Source organism: Myripristis murdjan, chromosome 10, assembly GCF_902150065.1.
Source record: "Myripristis murdjan chromosome 10, fMyrMur1.1, whole genome shotgun sequence".
Taxonomy (NCBI): Eukaryota; Metazoa; Chordata; class Actinopteri; order Holocentriformes; family Holocentridae; genus Myripristis; species Myripristis murdjan.
Window position 1 is genome coordinate 25177667 of NC_043989.1, and position 21677 is coordinate 25199343.

General features: G+C 41.4%; 2 protein-coding genes across 4 annotated transcripts in view; both read left to right on the forward strand.

The window, feature by feature from the left end:
* Positions 1-4938, forward strand: part of ppp3cb (protein phosphatase 3, catalytic subunit, beta isozyme) — a 36672-nt gene extending 31734 nt beyond the window's left edge. For all 3 annotated transcript variants that reach the window (XM_030062346.1, XM_030062348.1, XM_030062347.1), the window contains one exon: positions 2424-4938. In XM_030062346.1, coding sequence (XP_029918206.1) covers positions 2424-2602 — 179 coding nt within the window. In that variant the 3' untranslated portion in view covers positions 2603-4938. The remainder of the gene's footprint in view (positions 1-2423) is intronic.
* Positions 4939-6414: 1476 nt separating this feature from the next.
* sting1 (stimulator of interferon response cGAMP interactor 1) lies at positions 6415-18231 on the forward strand. The gene is made up of 7 exons (XM_030062087.1): positions 6415-6484; positions 11753-11979; positions 12198-12384; positions 15586-15694; positions 15839-16080; positions 17349-17535; positions 17625-18231. Exons 2-7 carry the CDS (start codon positions 11753-11755, stop codon positions 17891-17893), a joined length of 1221 nt encoding a protein of 406 aa, XP_029917947.1. The 5' UTR covers positions 6415-6484; the 3' UTR covers positions 17894-18231.
* The last annotated feature ends 3446 nt before the right edge of the window (positions 18232-21677 follow it).

Sequence of the window (21677 nt, forward strand, 5' to 3'; positions counted from 1 at the left end):
TTAGTGGGCAGAAGTGGTGGGGGCAACCTCTTGTGACCGGTATGACCACAGAAATACGGTAAACCTGTGAACCGTGAGCATGCAATCAATCTGTTTCGATGAAAGTCATGGAACGGTGTCACCAGTGACGACGGAAACAAATCAACACGACCAACCAAAATTAGACGGCGCTGTGAGAATACCTACATGTGTGTGGATTTCCTCACTGATGTGCACAATTAAAAAGAATCAACCGGTGTGTGCAGCACATGCACATTTCAGCTGCTTTCAACAATTGAGACGTTTGTGAACGGCCGTCCAAGTTCTTCTGCACTGTTGAACAGATTGTGGTCATGCTGTTTGTGTATGCTGTTGATATTTTGTGTGCATAGGCTGAGTTTATTATTGTTTGCGCTGTAGTTACTTGTAGTTGAACTGTCATTCGTGTTTGTACATATAGTGATGTGTATGGCCTACCTGAACTACAGTCCATAATTTGTTCGAGTAAATAAATTATGGATCTCATTTGTTCTTCTATGTAAGATGATTTGTAACTTGGGTACAAGATCAGTGTCGCTGTGTGACGCAGCGGCATGTTCATGAGTAGCTGCATGTGTGCTGAAGGTAATTCTACAGTAGCAGTGGTTCAAAAGTCACCCAGATCTGTCCTGTCCTGTCCCGTCCGACCTCCATGACAGCACAGATTGGAGGATCACTCTCATTTAGCAGCAATTATTTGCAATGACAAATTCTACTTGTGATGACAGTGTCCTTTACAAGTTTCCCCCAAATTCTCATGCTTTTATCTGGTCCATTTTGGTCCATTTTAAAGGAATACATGCAATGTTTTGGGCAAAATGTCTTTTCACTAACTTACCCAGACTGAGACAAGATGTTCAATACCATTTTCACCTCTGTGCGTCTGGTGGTATGGTTTCAATTTCGTGTTAGCTTAGCATAAAGAGTTGAAGTCTATGGGAGTCGCTAGCCTAGCTCTGTCAAAGTGAAAAAATAAACCTTACAGCAAGTCCGATGCTGTCATATTCACACAATGTATCATGTGTATTTGAAGTCTTTTGGCTTAACTAACACAAAATGCTACCCACAGGAACCAAACCACTGTACATACAGAGGTGAAAATGGTATTGAACATCTTGTCTCAGTCTGGGTAAGTCGGAAAATTGGTATTTTGCCCAGAATGTTGGAGTTGTCCTTTGAGAACCCAATCTTCAAGTCCCCATCAAATGAACTCCTGTTATCTTTACTTCCGGGCAAACCGTGGATCTGTAATGGTGACCTCATGCTTCACTAGTTGGAGTAAATTTCAAGCAATCAAGCCATCACAGATTTTTTGACAATACCACCCCTCCATGCATGCATCAAATAAAACTGTGTTTCTCTCCTTAACTGATTGGTGCATACCTCCCTGGTTTATGTCCCTCAACATCCTGATTCAACAGGAAATACATCAAATGAGGAGAGAAAGATTGTATTTTCATGGGGTCTTTAATCATAAAAAATAGTTAAATGATCAAAAAAGCATGTCAAACTTTATCGTCGTAGTTTATTTGACAATGAAGTATTTAACCAAAGTAACAATGTGGACATGAACTTCAAAGGAAGCAAGTTGAGAGAAAAGGAGAGCGAGGGGCCTCAGCTTCGCCCTTTCCTGTAAAGACGCGCTCTGTGATAACTTGTTTCCCTGGAAAAGAAGTCATTAAGTCTAAATGAAAAATGATTATGATTTTAAACGGATGGCTGGCTGTGAAAGACCAGCGGGGAACGTGTATCCCATTACCTTTCCACTGAGTCTGCCCAGGGTCGAGACGCATTGTGAGGGCGACTTCTGAACGACCGCTTCTGTGCCACTGTGCTTTGTTTCTCATGACGGCTCTACCAGGCATCTCAACCTACTGATCTAGGATCAATGGCCAGGTCGCACTGACTGTCACGTTCACTGTGAGCCACAAGGTCAAACTAATCCTAGTTCAGCATTCAAACTGTAGATGAACACCAGCTGATGTTTGTGAATATTACTTGTCTTTGTGTATGCTCTGTAGAACTTTTTGTTTATCCAAAACCCAAAGCAGCCTGCGAATACAAGGAGCAGAATCAGCCATAAAAGTAATGCAATGCCAAAATATATTATGTCCAATGGCATTTGGGGGTTATTACAATTTCTTCCTGGCAAATTCAAATAAAAACATTTAAATGGCAAATTAGGCTTTACAGATCATTTTGAAATATGTGCATGCACGTTTCGGGGAATTTCCATTCATTTCAAGGCATTTCTGAATATTTCCTTCAAAGCTCCCAGGGGTTTGGATACACAAGATTCTACTAAATGTCATAATAAACATTAACTCTGTGTGCATGTGTGTGTGTGTGCGTGTGTGTGTGTGTGTCTGTGTGTGTGTTTATGGATGCGTGCCCTGTCTCCACAGCCATTCGAGGTTTCTCCCCACAGCATCGGATCAGCAGCTTCGAGGAGGCCAAGGGTCTGGATCGGATTAACGAGCGGATGCCGCCTCGCCGTGACGCCGTCAATAGCGTGGGCCTTTCGATGGGCCGCATGAACATGGGGGAGCCCAATGGAACCGACAGCAACAGCAATATACAGTGATGAGAGACACACACTCTCATACCCAGACACATACTTAACAGTTATGATATGGAACCATATTTATAGATATGTGTACATAGGCATATATGCACACACTCAAAACACACAGGCATAACAGACACACACACACACACACACACAGTATTCCATACACTAAGTATGCATAGGGTACAGACAAAAACACACGTGCGCATGCACACACAAGCAACCACATAAACACAGATACATACACTCGAATACCTATCCTTTTCCCGTTGCCCCCAGCTGTGTGTGTGTAAGGCGTGAGCGTTACCTGGACTACACCACCAAAGGCTGAGTCTCTCACTGAACTGGTCAGCCCTATATAGAGAACTACAAATCCCATGTACCTGCACAACAGGAAAGAAGCTACAAAAATACTCCCAATGCAAAACAAAGAGCTACCGTTCACCATGTTTAGTGGGGATCACAAGTGGGTTGACTGTGTCAGCATGACCGTGTTGGTGGAATGTGTTGTGTTAGGGGTGGGGTCAACTGTTTGTACTCGGGTCTGGTGATCTGGGGTCTGGGCGGGGCATTAAAGATGGCACTTCCTGCGTATATGTTTGCTTTCCCTGTTTGCCTCTATAAACAGGAGGTGGAGTCCAAACTGACGGCTGGTTGTCAGATCACAGATTTTATACGGTCACTGCTAGACTGTGCAGCTATGCCTGTGTGCGTGCGCATGCTCCAACATGTATGTGTCTGTGCGGTTTGAAATTGGAATAGCGTTTCCGTCTGCAAACACACCGGATGCGATTAGCAGGAAAAAAACAAAAAAAAAAAACAAAAAGCCAAGCTGCACAGAAGATGAAACGTGTGGAGATAATCTCAGTTGCAGTCTAACCTGAGCCCTCGCTGTCCTTTTATTCTCGGGATGGAGTTTCCCGTTTAGCTTTTGTAGCACCACTCTTCACCCCCTAATCCACCTATTGACGGTAATCTGAGAGGTCAAGTGGAGACGCTCGCCGCCCGTCCCGCCTCTGGTCCCAAGTTGGCTAGCCAAAACTGGGCCCGGATCAAATTTGACAGAAAGCGTTTCTCCTCAGCTGTTGCGTGTAAATAGGATGCATAGAGAGGTTTTATCACACATCTGATGCATACAGACACGGGATGCAGTGCGGTGGAACGAGGATGCTTCGAGCGTGGTGTACGGTGTCGGGCGGGGGGTTAAAAATGTGAAGTCATATTCTATTCATTCTATTTCTACATACTCCTTTCTTCCCATGTGCTGTCTCATGTAGTCTGCTACTAAACAGCAGTGGTGGCTGGGCCTCTCCGGCCTACAAGCAGAAAAAATATTTTGCAGAGGAAACGGACTCTTCAGGTGAAGGCAGCAGCCAAAACAACAAGAAGAAGTCAGAGGAAAGGGTCTTTGTAAAGCATTTATATTAACGCATCAGTGCATGCAAAGTTAAGTTCTTTGATAATAATGTGAAGATTATATTTGTGCTCTGTGTTTCACTATGGTAGGATTTTATTTTTTCTTCTTGTTTTTCTGGCTTATATAAATGAACTGAGGAATAATGAATAATTTATTTTGTACATAATGTTTATTTTATTTATTTATTTTTTGTATTCATTTTGTGTTATATTCCGTTGAATTTTTTTCATGTTTTTTTTTTTCATGACTTGTGTTGGATACGTTCTCGTTTCTTTCAACGCTGTACAGAACGACAGTACGCTTCGATTCAAAGTGTCGGTCCACGTTCTCTCCTCTCTTCTTTGTCGATGTACAGGAATTGTTTTTAATGATAATATTAATAACGATAACAAATATTAAACTAGCATTGATGAATGACCATACTATATACAGAGGCACAGGCATTCAGGCAGCCAAAGCATGATTGCATGGTTAAAATTGCGCTGTTCAAAGCAAAAAGCAGCAAGACACATTTTAACAGAAGAGCCGGTGTGTTGCCGTCACAATTTAAAGGAAAAAAGTGTACTCTCTCTGATCATAATTCTTGATGATTCCTCTTGTTATTTGATGATATTTATGATTCTATGATTATTATGATTCTATTTATTATGGACATTATTCTTAATATTTAAGCTCTCTCTCTGCTGGTTGCTCTTCACGTTGCGTTGCTCCTTGGTTGATCTTGTTGTGCTTCTTTGGGAGAGGTGAACCCCCCTGGGAGACCCTGTGCCATAGAAATAGTGCCACGGTTCTTTCTCTCTCTCTCTCTCTCTCTCTCTCTCACTTTCTCACTCTCTCTCTTTTTCTGTTTTGACTCCCCAGTCACTAACACTGTAAGCATGCCCCATGGGACGATCCACTTTTTTACTCTTGAATAAAATATGCATGAACCTTTGGTATGGATACTGAGCCTTTATTTCCTTGCCACTGAGCATGGACACGCACACGCACACACACACACACACACACACAAGCAGACATACAGAGGCTGACAGCACCCACAGCCATCACAATAGTTTGCAACGCAGTGGGACTGACTGGACCTGTTACGCTGCTGCCCAGTCATGCAGACACCTGGTGACGTCATCTATGTGTTCAAAATACCTACAGTCATTTGTGCATTAGTGACGACAAAGGCACTCCCTGGACTTTCAAAACTTTTTTTAGCATTGCAATACTCACATTGCAGTTCTGACTAATTTTGTGCCTGCTGTCGCAGTGAGCAGTGGCGGAGCTCACTCTGGGGTGGCCAGAGGGTGGCCAAGGCTATTTCAGGGGGCCCACATACTATGACAGTGAATGTGTTTCTCAAACAATCAATTGCAATCGGAGTCGGTAAATGTTTAAATATTATACAAATACATCTTAAGCACACTGGAGATAAGATTTGTGTATGCAATCTGTGGTTTATTAAGCACAAACAAAACAATTTGGCACCAATTTTTCACGTCAATCATCTGGGGGGGGGCACCTGGGGTGTCCAATCAGATTTCAGGGGAGTCCAGTGCTACCCCGGCCTCCCCTCTGGCTCCACCCCTGGCAGCGAGTGACAGTTAACTGAAAAGTTATTTTCACTGGAAATAAAAGTGACAGCCCTCATTAAAGTCAATGCTTATGCTAAAGCTGCTGTATGAACATGTACATGTTTTGACGTGCACAGGTTGATACCTCAGCAACTTGAACAAACATGTCAAAGAAACAGGTATGAGTTCATTCTGTCATCAGGGCTCTCTGTCATTTTGCCTCTTTGTATTGATCAAGAAAAAAAAGCCTAAATGCCTGTGGTGACAACAGACCAGAACCCAGGAAGCTGATTGTTTTTTTTTGTTTGTTTGTTTGTTTGTTTTTTCCATTTCATGTGGTTTTGTTTTGCTAAAATGTTTTACACAAATGAAATGAGCTGCATAAAGCTTACTGTTGATGCTACTCTATTGTATTTTATTGTGTTGTATTTTTTATACTGTAATTATTGTGCACATGTGCCATTTGGTATCCTCGCGATGCTTCAAGAGGGATGCAAAAAGGCTACCACATACTGACTGCAGATGCAGGCTGTGATATCAACTAAAGCACTCCATTCTATTCTATTCTATTCTATTCTGAGTTAACTGACAGTGATTTGACAGCAGGCCAGCTTGGCTCTTCAAGGGAAAGCTGGCAGCTGTAGTCATTACACTTAGTCATTTATAGCCAGTGCTTCCTCTTTCAGACAGCCTTTACCTTTCCCGTAATCCGTCTCTCCGCCTCTGTTTGCAGTGATGGTTGCCTAATGTCTAGCATAGGGATCGAGCAAGTTTCAGTGAAATCAAAACTGAAAGTATGTAGTCCCACCCAGAAGGCACAGAGAGAGACAAAGAAGGAGAGAGTGAGGGCGGAGAGACATAAGGAGAAGAAAGGCAAAGGAAATCACTCTGTCTCTGGATCACAGCGAGCACATCACGGTGAGTTCCCGCACAGTTTTTCCTTTGTGTAGATTTAAGACGCACCTTAAGGGAGGCGGCGTAACTACCCCTTGCTAAATTACATGTTGTCCACACTTAAAATAGGCAGCAGGCAGTGACAGAGATCATAAAGGATTTCTGACCCAAGGAAGAGATTGAAGGAAGCTAGCACCATCTCTGCATTATTATCTGTCACAGTTACTGTGAACGCGGTAGCCAGAAAGTTTGACTGAGGATGACTAACACTAATATCAGCGTGCCACTTAGTCAGGCATCGCTGCAGTGTAATTGTGCAATTGTGTGGGTTAAAGTGTTGCAATACATAGGCATATATATATATATATATATATATATATATATATATAGATCATACCTGTCAAGTATCCCGTTTTGGCCGGGATTTTCCCGTATTTTACCCTCCTTTCCCGGCCCCCTCCCGTATTAGTATTTTCCCGTAAATTTCCCGTATTTAACCTGCATTTATTAAAAATAATAATAATACCCCGGGGCGAGCCGCCCATTCCCAGTCTGACGTCTGCCACCCGCTACAGTAACCTACTGCATGTACTGTAGGTGGCAGTTGTCGCGAGGTTAGTGTGACATTGTCGGAGAAGAGTGGCAATTGACCTACGAAACTGTCGCGGTAAATAAACATCCCATGTCTGATTAAAAGGACCAAAAACGTTTTTTAGTTAAATGGAAGACATGATGACTGTATTTGAACTATTGATTTATAATGATGTCGGGCCATGCCTGTGTATTTCAACGTGATGACGTGCATGCCGGGGGTACCCCCCCCCCAAACCGACACAAAAATCTCCCGGATTTTACTACTCAAATGTTGACAGGTATGATATAGATATAGATATAGATAGATAGATAGATAGATAGATATATAGATAGATATAGATATATATATAGATAGATAGATAGATAGATAGATAGAGAGATAGATATATTATTATTATTTACAAATATCAAAATACAATCTGTATATTCTGTCATCTGTCTTCCCACACAGTTTCAAAATTAGAAACTGTAGGGAATCTCTTGACTACTAGTCTCTTGACGGAAATACTTTGTGGTAGAAATGTCATTTCACTTCACATATGGTAAGTATTTGGTTGCAAAGTACTAATGTATAACGGCCATGACAATAGTTTTACGAGCATATAGACATTGGCAGGCATCTCAAGATATAGTAAACACATGCGATATGTATTCAAACCTGTTTTTACAAGCTTTGTTTGTAAAACCACAAACTTTGTCTGCATAGTGAATCACTGTATTGAAGTTTTTTTGTTTTTTTTTTTCACTCTTAAGTCTGAGGCTTTGATACAAGAGTTGAGTTTTATGCATCTTTTGAGACTGTAGAAATTAAAAAGTAAACAATAGCACATTACAATATAACACACAAAAATACAGGCTAATTACTGTAATAAAGGAGAAGTTATTTGTTATTGTAGTGGGCTACTTTGTGGTTAAATGTCGGTAAGTAGCAATGGAACTTTCATTTTCAAGTTCAGAGGAAAAAATAGTTTGTTACCATAAGGTCACCCAATATGCATTATGAAATCAAACATCCAATACTTATTATGAAGGTAATACATAACCAGCTTTTACTGGCTTTTAAAACCATGCAGCCACACCTTTTAATTGGTAGACTGATTTGTGATTTTAATCTGCCTAATCAGCTTGTGCTGTGGATAATGGACCTTCTAGTTGACAGGAAGCAGAGGTTGTCTGTAACTGGCCACCCATCAGACGCCATAACCACATCCACAGGCTCGCCACAAGGGTGTGTCCTTTTGCCCCTCCTCTTCATTCGATACACAGATGCTTGCGGGCGCACTCAGGAGGGCGACTGCCTCATAAAATTCTGAGATGATATCGCTCTGCTGACCCTCCTCCAGGGTCCAGTGTCTAACCATGGAAATGTTTTGCTAGATTTTATTTCTTGGTGCGATGACAACTTTTTAGGCTTAAATGTATCCAAAACCAAGGAACTGATTTTTGAATGCATCATTCACAATGAAAAAGTGGACACTGTGAAATCAATCAAATACTTAGAGACATATTTGGATGACCAGCTTAAATCTGATGTGAACACTGAGGCTGCATTAAGCTTCCGTAAGAGGTGAATTCTCTATTCACCTCTTACGGAAGCTACTTACTAAGATACTTTGTCAGTCAGTCCTATAGTCCTTTGTCGTTTTTATCAATCTTTTATCGATAGTCTTCTTTGTTTTTCTTTTATGTGCTGGTTTCCCAGCCTCCCGGTTAGAGACAGGAACAGTCTGAACAGTATGGTTAAAGTCTGTTCTGAAACCTCGGGTGTCAAACAGAGAGAACAGCAGATCCTCCATAAGGCTCAAAGCATTTTAGCTTCTTCTGCTCATGTTCTGTTATATAAATTTTCTCTGTTGCCATCAAGACGTCGGTATGTTTTTCCTGTCTGCAAAACTAACCATTATTCAAAATCATTCATCCCCTCTGCAGTCAGATTGCTCAACGCTACTCAGGTTCTTTTAGGTTCTTTAATATCTCTCTTATGGACTTTTACCTTTGTAGCAGAATGATCCTGTAATCATTTTATTACACTTATACTTTATTTTATTCAGTCTATTTAATTATCAGTTTGCTCAACCCTAGTCTCTATTTTATTTTTGACTTTATTTCATACTTCAGCTCTTATGCATAATTTATTGTTGTCTGTATGTCACTGTGTTTTATGTATGTATTTTATGTACATGCTGCTCCATACAAACTGCCCCTAGGGGGATTAATAAAGTTATTTTATTTGAACTGAACTGATAACCCCATACAAAGTGAACTGTCGGGTAAAGTCAGTGTTACCAGCATTATCCTCTGAATACCTAAGTTGTCCTAGTGTAGGATTTTCAGCATTTAAGGAAAGCTTGTTACTTTGTTTTTAGGCTGGTGACCATAGATTTTTAAACTCATACAACAGATTTTAAAAAGGTTTCATAAACCCCATAATTTTCTAAATCCAACAAGGGCTTTATGTTTGGCAACTGAATTGCTGGAAAGATGGCACAAGTACCATAACACTATAGATACTGTCTTACTTTAGAATATTACTCTCTTCAGTATATTTGTTTTACCATCACAGGATTACATGATTGACAACACTTCATATATTCTGGACACATGACATCATGAGCACCAAAATAACCTTTGTATATTTTCTCATAGAACTGAGGGACAGGATGTGTATGTGTCCATATCATATAGAACCAGTGAACTTTTAACAAATGATTGCCCTCTGGCTCTTGAAATGAATCACCTGCTTCGACTGTTATCACACCTTTGAATGGACCTCATCAGAGTATGGGTTCATAGTTTCTTACCGCAGCTTCTAGTGAGTCAGAGGGCTGTTATCATCTCTTCCTATCATCACATGATGAGGGAAAAAAAGAAAGAAGAAAGAAAGTAATGGTGCAGTTTTCGACAATTTGACATATACTGTCAAGGACTTTGGGTGTATTATTTTAACTTCACTAAATCAATTTTAACATCCCATTTTACAGTAAATACTGTATATTTATTTAGAGATTTTCATGTCAATTACTTGTGCAGTTATGGTTGTTGAAATTGGCGCTCACTAATTCACCCACTTCTACACTAGTTTCTACACTGGTGCCACTTTTCTTGAAAAAGAGTTAAATCTGATCTGCCTCAACCCAAAATTTTAAGGGACATGAAAAGACTATAATCACAATACAAATTAATTTAGAGAACATTGATAAGTAAGCCACAGATCAAAGGAACTTGCCAACATTGTAATAACTGTATTTCCAAACTCATTGCTTCAGAAGTAGCATGAGTACAGATGAGACTGTGCTGACATCACATAGCAGTGTCTGCTGCATTGATAATACATTTTCCAATCAGTAGTGACCTATTTTCCAAACTGCTCAGCCTCCTGAAAGATCCATCGCCTCACAAGCCTAACTGCCTGATCATCATCATCATGCCCTGATTGGTCTGAAATGGTCATATGAAAGAGGGAACAAATGTGTCAATAAAATCTGCATACATTTCCATGAGGGAAAATTAGCCTATCACTGTGAATCTCACCTAAGATGACGTACCTTTTGCACTATCAACCTCCTGACTGAGGACAGGGCTGGGGCTTTTTGCCATTTTAAAGAATGACAAGATTTACAAACATACTGTATAGCTGTAGTCTACATCTTCACCAAGGTCATGTCTACATGGTAACCTTAGTTTTGTGAAATTCACTTGCATGCTCTTACACATGCACACTCAATTCAGCACAGTAGCACTTTACTCTGCCCTAACCCTAACCTTAACCTTAACCTTAACCCTAACTGCAAAGCTAGATTTGTGACTCTGGGGTTACCATCCAGACAGAAGCAGCGTTGATGTGCAGCAGAGTGCTGTATGTGTGGACCTGCTATTGCCAACCCATTTCATCCTGCTTTCAACTTTTGGAAGAAACCAATACCATAAGAATTGGAGATGCCACCAAACTAAAAGGCTGTATGAAGAAAAACAACTTCATTGTGATTGTGTGCTTGTGAATGCGGAGGAACTCAAATTTCCTTTCTTAGGACAATAAAGATCTGAACTTAAGCTTTTTGTCATCTTGGTAAGACTGTTCTCGTCCACTGTCTTACCTAAGAGAAAAGCAACAAGCCCAACCCGTGAGGACCCACAGCACGCCTGCGTGTGTCCGGTATTTTCCAAAAATCAACAAAACCAAACTCGAAATGGCTTCTTCACATGAAACATATTAGTGTAAATTATGAAATTTGCTGAAAAATATTAGATTTTTACACAGATAGATTATCAGCTATGATCTAACTTTGATGAGTGTCGCTTTGGCATTTCCTGGTTGTACTCAGACAGTGTCCACCTTGACAAGTTGCAGCCTGGACATGTACTGCACAAGTGTCCATTAAACGTCCCTTGCAGGTCCATGAGTGAGTGAGTGAGCAAGTGAGTGGCCACAATCTGCCACACATAGCCCATGGTGGCAACCAGTTATGGTGAAACACAGAAATGGGTACTAAAAATGAGAACAAATCGCAAATACAAAAATAAATAAATAAATTGATGAATAAGAAGAAATATATTAGTATATCGCCTCCTGCATCTGGCCCATTGGTTTTCAATCAGGAATCTGTCTGGGTGAACTGCCCCTTTAATAACTGCCTACACATCAGCACGCACTGTGTGTGCCATGACACTGTGTGACATTGGGTGACTGCTCCCTAACAGATGCACAGCCTCGCAGATCAGGAAGCTCTTGTCCCTCGGCCTCGTGGGAATTTGCCCAAGGTGTGTGCCTCGTTGCTGGCTGCCATAGCAACATCAAGCTTCGTGCTTCTATCTCCTGAAAGGTTATGTGGAGTGGTTGCCATGGTAATACTCGTCCTGACCCTGGGCCCTCTGCTGCATGGACTCTGTCTTCTGGCAGAGGAGATGTTTAACCACGCAAGCACAAGGTGAGGGAAAGTTGTGCTTTTGTGTGTGTGTGTGTGTGTGTGTGTGTGTGTGTGTGTGTGTGTGTGTGTGTGTGTGTGTGTGTGTGTGTGTGTGTGTGTGTGTGTGCGTGTGTGTGCGTGTGCGTGCGTGTGTGCGTGTATGTCCTATAAACAGCTGCCCATCTGCCTTCTTAGTATGTCGATGTATGTGTGTGTATGTGTGTGTGTCTCTGTCCTAGGCACCAAGGCCGAGGGCTCCAAATGCTGCCCGCCTGTGGTTTTGGGGGGAGGACCCTTTTGGCTGCAGGGATGGCAGGTCTTCTGCTCTACCTGACTGAAGGACCTCTGCCAGAGAAAAGCCACTGCTGGAGACTCCTCATGCTAGCCTCAGCCCTCTACCCACTGTTCAAAACCCTAGGAGTCCTGGTGAGAGCCACAGCAACGCCGCAACACACATACACACAGCAGCAGCATCAGTATACACACATCACTGCCTGGTTCCATAAAACAAATAAAATGTTTTCCTTAGGAGTTAGCTTAAGATTTCCTTGGGAAAAACGCTTGGCACAAGCCGAACTTAAGTAATGCAGGCTACTCAGGCCTGCCCACAAAAATGGCTGGACCCTTAATACGGCACAGTGAATGGGCCCAATCTGTTTTGTTCATATCAATGTCTGGAGGTCCTGGATGGTTGGAAGCTGAAGGGGTGACTGGCTGGTTGGCTGGTGGTCACTAGGGCCTTAGGGTTAGGGTCAGGGCTAGGTCACTGGCCTGTAGGTCAAGGACAGCTGGAGGCTGGCTGCTGGTCAGTGGGGGGGTTAGGTGTCTGGCCTGGAGGTTATGGTACGACAGTGGCCTTTCCACTGTTGGAGACTTTAACCACTCGCTTCCTACTTCCCATTCACATGCATGGACAGGACAAGACTGCAGGGCTATCGGGGTACAACAGTGGAAACGCAAATTGTTTGTGTTCTTGTGGATGGAGGCTGCGGGCCATTAGCACTGTCTGGCTCATAGATTGCCCGACCTCGCCGTGGTACGACAATGGAGAGAGAGCTATGGCGTACTAGTATTACGGTACCAGGTGCACCAGGGTCATGACACCCAGCCAGAGTACAAAGTGAGCAAGATTTTTTAAATGTGATTTCTGCCCAGTTCTCTGAATGTCAAAGTGAAGAAATTCAGTGATACATGGGAAAACGACAGGAGTAACTATGACTCTTAAGTCTGACCAATGGAGAAGGGGCGATACACACACAGTGATTCCATATTGCCCTTCCTCTGGAAGGCAGAAAAAAGGCCGCCCTAGCACCTGGGCCCCGGAAAGCTTTCACCCTTTTCCCCACTCATGGATGGCCTTGAATGCACTAAGGTGATATCCTTTAGTAAATAAGATTTTATCTTTATGACCAACTCAAAGTAATAACCAATTCCTTAAAGTCTGGTATTCTTTTTTTTTTTTTTTTTTTTTTAAATCCACCACGGGCACCTTAATATTTAATCTTGCAGCCCTACCGAAAACTTTAAGATTGTGGCACAGGTAAGTCTGGCCAATTGTTTACATTCTGAGGCTGTTACCATGGCAGCTGTGCCATATTTCAGCTGAACGGTCAAAATACTTTTACATTTCTTCAGTAAATCACTTAAAATGTTTTTTTAAGCCCAATCCTTTGGTAAAGAAAAAAATGACACTGTAAAATCTTAAGGAAAAAAAATGTGATGCTTTATGCTACTGGGCACAGGGCTGCACAATTACCTGAAAATGAATCAAAAACAGCAATATGAATGATATCAATCTTGCAATACAGGACTTGAAAGAATCTGGACATATCCGGCAGATTAGAGAAAATAAAGCCTGAAGGAGGGGGTCATGGTGACCCGGGGCATCATGACCTAGTTTTGTCTTGGCTTTAAAAACAGTTCACAAAACACTCCACTTACATCATATGGCAAAACTATTATTATTTCAGCATCTTCCACTTATAGGTTCAGTGCTCCAGGAAAATAAGTCCAACGAGGCTATGAGGCATTGAAAATTACAGTTTTGTGAAGGTGGTTCAGTGATGTTCAATGGTGTCTCACACAGCAGTGTTTGTCCAGCACCCTGACATTAGATAACACGCACGTACAGCAGAGCTCCATAATCCCCATTAACAGATAGTTTTTGTGAGTGTACAAATCAAAAATGTTCAGGACTGTTAATAGAGTGAGTCCATATTTCACAATGGCAAAGACAATCACACATTCCTTGAGCTTTGGAAGAGAGTTCATATGCTTCCACCGTCCAACAGGAATTCCCCTAACTAACCACGGGGAATCTCTCTTTGCAGGCCTAACTTCCTTTTACTGTTAGTTTCAATGGAATAGTCAGACTTGCACATTTCTGACCGCACCATCTCTGAGAGATTATGGTGTTTTAAAAGAACACAAATGAAAATCTTGTCATCATCTCATTTACTTGTGTTTCAACTACCATTTGAAACACAAGTAATCTTTGTCCGTACAAAACACAAAGAGGAAGCTAGCGCAACTCCATAGCAGCCCTCTCCAAAACAGCTAAAGACAACATTCAAGACATTCAGTGCTTCTTCTTGAATCAGCCTTCTTTTACCTGGTATTGTATTCTCTCCCCTGTTAAATGAATGTGGACTGATGAATTGAATGGAAATGAATTGGTACCACTTTTTTTTTTAATTCTAAAAAGTTTGTGCAGCATGATCCAAGTCTTTTTTTTTTTTTTTAAGATTATTTTTTTGGCATTTCTACTTTATTTGATGGTCACAGTAGAGAGGAAAGGCATGAGAGAAAGAGGGGATGACATGCATATTCAAACCCAGGATGCTGCGATCAGTACTCGGCCTTGGTAGATGGTACATGCTCTTATCCAGTGAGTCACCAGGGCAACCCCAGTCCAAGTCTTTCCTCAGGTTAAAGATGGTGTGAATAGGGTTGATGCATTTCTCAGCAAGGATTCAAGACTCGGCATAACACAAGCAGCCACTGAACTAATGGGCTTTCGGTCCCATGGTGCATTTATCGGATTATTATGGTTTTGGAATAATGGACCGTGGACCAATGGCATAGCACCTTTACTTGTTTTGGGGAGGGTTGCTATGGAGTTTCTAGTTTCCTCCCTGTCTGTTGTTTGGACAAAGACACTCCACCTGTGTTTCAGCTAGCACACAGATATGTAGATGATGACAAAATATTATTTTGGGTGAACTGTCACCTCAAGACTTTGAGTGCTGAGATACAAATGAAAAATATTTCATCTTTTGCTAAACAGCACCGTACTTTAGACTTTTCAGCAGCCGGGTAACAAGATTTAGAGCCATGCCTGCCGCTTCCTGAAACGCCTGCTCAGGATTACTGGCTACAAAGGTAGGGATGGTAGACCACGAGCTTAGGTTGCTTGCACAAACTGTGATTGCTAACGTCTTGTATATTCACCCCACTACTTTAAAGTACAGCATAGTGTCATTTCCAGTCACCCTACCTGCAGACGAGCAGCTTTAGGTGCACAGGTGTCCTGTCTTTTTCCTTGACACCTCCAAAGGCAACTGCAGGCTCCTCAGACGAGGTGAGGTGTTGTTACATGACTTGGCTGTTTTTGTGGTGGGTGTGCAGGGTCCGTCAGAGGTGGAGGTATCGGACATCTGTGAGGGGAGGAAGATGAATGTGGCCCATGGTCTTGCCTGGTCCTTCTACCTGGGCTACCTTCGCCTGGTGCTGCCACGTCAGTAACATGCAAGCACACACTCACACCGCACAGAACATACAGTACATTGAAGTACATAGTCTTTGTATCACTAATGCTAACCCTAACCCATGTCATTGTGTCACTGAGGATTTCTACATTCGTTTGTGCGTATCCAACCAGGGTTGGAGAATTCCATTGTTGCATTTCGTGCCTCCCATCAGGCCGGTTGTTTCCAGGGGCGCAGCTCCAGGAAGCTCCTCATCCTCATCCCTCTCAATGCCAACATCGCTCACAAGCTGGAAGATGAGGACGACAACATCCGTTTCTATGACAACCTCCCCAACAGTGAGATAGACAGGGCAGGAGTGCGAGGGCGGGTCTATAAGCACAGCGTCTACAACATATTTGATGAGAACGGAAAGGTAGGGGAGCATTGTACAGGTGATTAAAGGTGTGTTTTGACTAAACACAAAGCCAGTTTTTAATGTGGTGTGATTACACACAAATTGTAAACGTATTGAACAAAGCAAGAAGAGTTCCTTCACACTAAATCTGACACCCACTTTGCTTTAGTTGTGCAGCAATTCAGCCGAGCCTCTGTCTCTTATTTCCAGTGTGGGCTGAAAGATTCCGTTTTTTCTCTCCTTTGATCAGATTTGTAAAGACTATACAGCTCAAATGAGAGGCTGAGTAGAGTCCGACTCATGGGACCATTTTATTGTTTTTTCACTATTTCTGGGCAGGATTTTGGTGTGCTCTACATCTCGGGCATTTGCAGTCAAAGCCACCTCTGTAACCAAGTCTAGTCAGTGAAGGGTTGAGTCCAAGTGGAGCTGAAACCAAAGCCAAGTTGATCACCAGTTTCAGCCGCCACCAAAAAGCAGACAAATCAAAGTGATTATGGCTATGATTAATGGCAATATGATCAAGTATATTATACAAAAGAAACAATGATGATTGTGTGATTTTTATTTCCTTATTTATTACATTATTTACATATTGGTCTTTAGCAGAAATACTGACTAAACAGAAGAACATATGAAATGAGACCAAGACAATGAAATCTGAGTCCAATCCTGAACCACGTTAGCTCTTGGATTATCTTAATTCTTGATTTGATTTGAAGAATACATTTCCACTCAAAGGTATTTTTCTGAGACTTGATGCCCTGATATTATGTGATGGCCAAATATAAGGTGTAAAAATATTTCAGATCTGTAAAAGGAATGCTTACAATGAACAAGAGTTGCCCATGCAGCTATAATAAATTAAGAAAGCTGAATAAAGACACTCCAAGCTGCAAGCTGTACAAACCAGATTATCCGTTAATCTGTATCAATGAACCTAAAACTTAGATGCACAAACAGTTTGCAGCAGGGCTTTAAAGATGCTCTTCATGAGCCCAGACCATGAGCACTACCTCAGGACCTGTCTGCCCCCTTTTATAGTATATAATTAGTACCACCTCCTGGCTAAACCTTGCAACTGTCTAATGGAGAACAAGAAAATAGGAATGCACAGCAATAACTCCACCTACCTGTGAAACATGGAAATTCAAATTTCCTACTACTACAACAGTTGGGCTCCCCTGACACTTTTGGATTGTTTGTCTGTGTGTGTGTGTGTGTGTGTGTGTGTGTGTGTGTGTGTGTGTGTGTGTGTGTGTGTGTGTGTGTGTGTGTGTAAGTAGGGCCATCAGTGTGTAGCAGAATATGCCACGCCCCTGCTGACGCTCTACAACATGTCCCAGGAGAGCAGCGCTGGCTTTGGGGAGCCTGAACGCCGCCAGCAGGTCCTTCTCTTCTACAGGACCCTGAGGGACATTCTGGAGCAGTCGCTGGAGTGCCGCAACCGCTACAGACTCATCCTGCTCAACGGTGGGCTGATAGCTAAGTGCCTGACTTTTTGGTGTATTTCAGCTTTCCACTTCCCCATGTTTATGGCATATTTTCTTCTTTTCTTGTAGATGATCATGAGGAAGACCCTCACTTCTTGTCCAAGGCCATCTTGCGACATCTGCAGCAGCAGGAGAAGGAAGAGTTCTGCCTCACAGCGCACCCTCAACAAGAAATGGAGTGCACATTTGCCCGTCCTTTAAGCACCATACCCAGAAGAGAGTACTGGCAGCACACAGAGCCCATGAGCAGGGAACCCACGCTCATGATGAGCCTGGAGCCCCCGCAGCCCCTCAGAGAAGCTGTTGAGATCACGGACCATTACCAAGCGACAGCATAACACACACACATGCAGTCCATTTTTTTCCACTGCTGGACTTTTAGTTTTATAGGCTATGTATGCAATAAATAGTAATAGTGATTGTTTTGTTGTTGTTGTTGTACTTTTATTCAAACATATAAGCATGCCTAAACAGTAGTAGTGTACTTAATATTATTCACCAGTCTAAACATCTATTTATGCTTAACATTAATAATGTATCCACCTTTCATAGATAATTACCCTGTTCACCCTGGATTTCAATTAAGTTCCTACACCTTTCAAAATGAGCTTGTCTTTTGAATATATTAACAGCAACATAACTTTCTAAAATGAACTGACATTTTTGAATGAATGATGAATGAATGAACAGAAATTTTTAATCTATATAGATTCAGAGACTCAGTTCCTGCTGTTAAAAAAAATGTACAGCAAAATAAATGAATTAATAATAATTAATAATGTAGGATCTTCCATGATTAAATTGAAAAAAATCATCTGCGCACTGTTTTTTAACTCTTTCCAAAACTGATGCACTATATGGTAATGCCAGAAGAGAGAAAATCATAAAATCCTCCACAAACTTCAGTTTGTATGTCTAGATGAAACCACACTCAGCTGGTTCACTCTTAGCTCGCTGACAGGACCCAGTCAAGCATCTCACCCTCAGAAAAGGGTTGCCACAGGGCTCTATCCTTGGTCCACTCCTGTTTATATTATACATAAATAACATAATTCTTCCAATTACATACTTAAGTCCTCTTTTTGCAGATAATACAATTTTATATACCCCAGACTCCACTTTAGTTCAGGCCTTGGCTCTTCTTCAGTTATTATCACTGTATTATCCACACACTAGTTTTAAATGCAGAAAAGACCAAGTGCATGGTATTCTCCAGCCCCACTAGTGACTGTCATTATCCTGCCATTGAAAATTGTAATATAACAATATACTTAGGAATGTGGCTTGACCGCAGATAGTCATTCAAGGTTCATATTCAACATCAAACTAGGATTCTTGTACAGAATTAAAGGATGTATGTCTTCCTCCAAAACTATCGTGCAGTCAACCTTCCTGTGCTTTACGCTTTACCACAAATGACAAATTTTTCACTCATCATGGTTCTCTCTCTCACACGGTTGGATCGACATCCTTACAGTCAACAGGAAATAGACCATCTCATGTGATTCATCTCCAAAGCTCCGCTGTTAAAGCTTCCAAACTACCTTACATCTCTTCTCTCATTTAAATCTAGTATAGCCACAGCACATGATTAACCTTCGTGTAGGAACTAATGTTGGCAGAACCAGTTTCAGGTACTATGCATCTTTTCAATGGGATGAGCTGTACACTGCCCTCAAACTTGAGTCTTGCATTCCCCTTGGAAATTTTAAAGCTTTATTATCTGATTTTTTTTTTTTTTTATCATTCTTGTAACTGTTTTTATTCATTCTTTGCTGGTATTGTTTGTGTTTCTTATGTTATTGGCTTATGATTGCTTCTTGTTGTCAAGTCTCTCTTGGAAAAAAGATCTGCATGTCAGTGAGACCACATGTTTAAATAAATCTTAAATTAAATTAATAATAAGTGATGTGGTGAGCGGCTTTTTGCACAAAATTGGTTTGCTTTCAGTCAAAATATTGAAGACATATAAATTGTTGGAGGATAGCTTCTCAATTTTCTGGTGGGTGATACTGAAACTGGAGCCAGTTCAGCGACACCTCTTTCAAAAAGTCAGACGTTTCTTCATTTTGTAATGCACATTTTACAAGAGAACCAGTCACTATTCACATACAGCTGAGAAATAAAAGTAGTCCTCAGAGAAAAGCTTCCTTCATTTACATATTTACATATTTATTATAAACAACACTTGGTTCATTGTCCAATAAAAATCTGATATTTTTTTCTCAAATGTGTGAATTGTAACATGACTAAGAGATTTACGAGGGCAATCCCCTACAAGGCTATCCAGTTTTTTAAATATCATTTGGAATAGTGGTTGTTTGTGCCTAGTTTCAGTTCAGCTTTTATGTAATAAATCGAAACATTTCCTGAAATGTTTCGTTTCAGCTTCTCTATAAATAGATGAACAGCGCTGATACATCAGTGCCTGTCAGTCTGCCAGGAAGCCTAGCTACCTGACAGGAAGAGTGACGGATTCAACACATCCATAAAGGAGGTGCATCATCATCATCATCATCATCATCATCCACACTTCTCACCAAAACTTCTCTTTTAAGATCAGAAATCACATGACACAGTAAAAATAATAACCACCATTATGAAATGTGGTTATTGCAACAGCAAAACTACTACTACTAATGCTATGACTACTACTACTACTACTACTACTAAGAAGAAGAAGAAGAAGAAGAAGAAGAAGATGAAGAAGAAGATGATGAAAAAGAATGAATCCGGATTGAATCAGCAACATGTATGCAGAAATAAGCAAAACTACATCACAATCCATCTTGCAACATGTTTTAAATAAAAAAAAGTCAAATCATGGTGGGAATACATTAATTCCATCAAAATACAGATATATTGTATTATCTAAAAATATATTTTAAAAGGTGAAACTTATATCAGCCCCTGATACCTGGAAGCTGCCAGTGTGTCTTCCACTGCTGGCCACTGAGCAGCTCCACCAGACCAATAAATACAGTGTTAACGTCACTTTTAGCGATTGACTGCAGCTGTTAAAGTGATTGAGCACCAAAGCTCCTGATGACCGCTGGCAGCCTGAGAGTGAAAATACAGTAAAGATCAGGTGATACTCAGGTGAATAGGGCCTCTGCCAACATCCTGCTCTTCAAGCCTTAATGTTTATCCATTTATAATGCAGTAGTCTGAGCCAAGGTTCCATGATGCAGTCCTGCTCTCGTTACCTGCTGATTCACTGAACAGTCTCATGAGCCTGATTTCGCAGCACTGTGTTCATTAACTCTACTGGGTCTCAAAGTTCACTTTTCTAATCAAACAGCAATTATTTAGGAAATGGCTTCCACAATGCATTTCCTTTTACAAATTACATTATGCTTGCACAAAATGTGCAAAAGTAATTAAATGCATACTTAAATAAACCTCAGTTTGAGCTATATTGTTGTTGTAGAAACACAGGTATGGTTCATTGTGAGTGAGAGAGGGTTGGAGACTGAGGAGAAAGAGAAGGAAAAAAGAGAGAGAGAAAGAGAGAGAGAGTCAGAATGAAAGGCAAAGTGCAACCTGGGAAAGAAAGGTGAAATGAGAGAGAGACTCTAATACGGCTGTATAAACAAAACGAGCCACCTGACACAAAGTCTCCACCCTGCCTGTGTGCCTGTCACATGCACACACCTCATGACCCACAGCGCTGTCTTAGAAACTGCTCTGTGAGCTTGCATCAGACATGCAGGCAGGCAGAAAAACATCTCAAGCAGGTAGAATTTGATATACAGCTCATGTGCAGATATAGAACAAAGCTGGGCCAAAATGCAAATGTAACACTAGAACTTTGTCCTAGTCTCAGTTTTATTGTGTATGAAGTCGTCATGCACAGATACAGTATCCAGTTTAGTCTCCAACCTGTGGAAATTTAATAGTTTCCTAACCAGGGGTATATGTGTGCTCTCTGTGTCAGGCTACAACTTCATAGCCTCTACATAAATAAAACCTGGGCAGAGGACCTGAACAAAGCATGCTGTCCCTTCTTGCAACAGCTAGGCACATCACCCCCGACACACTCCCTGTGAGGTCTTCATGTGTGTGAGCTACCATCCCAATGCAGCTATTTCACCAGGCTATTGTGAGTGTGTGTGTGCTTTT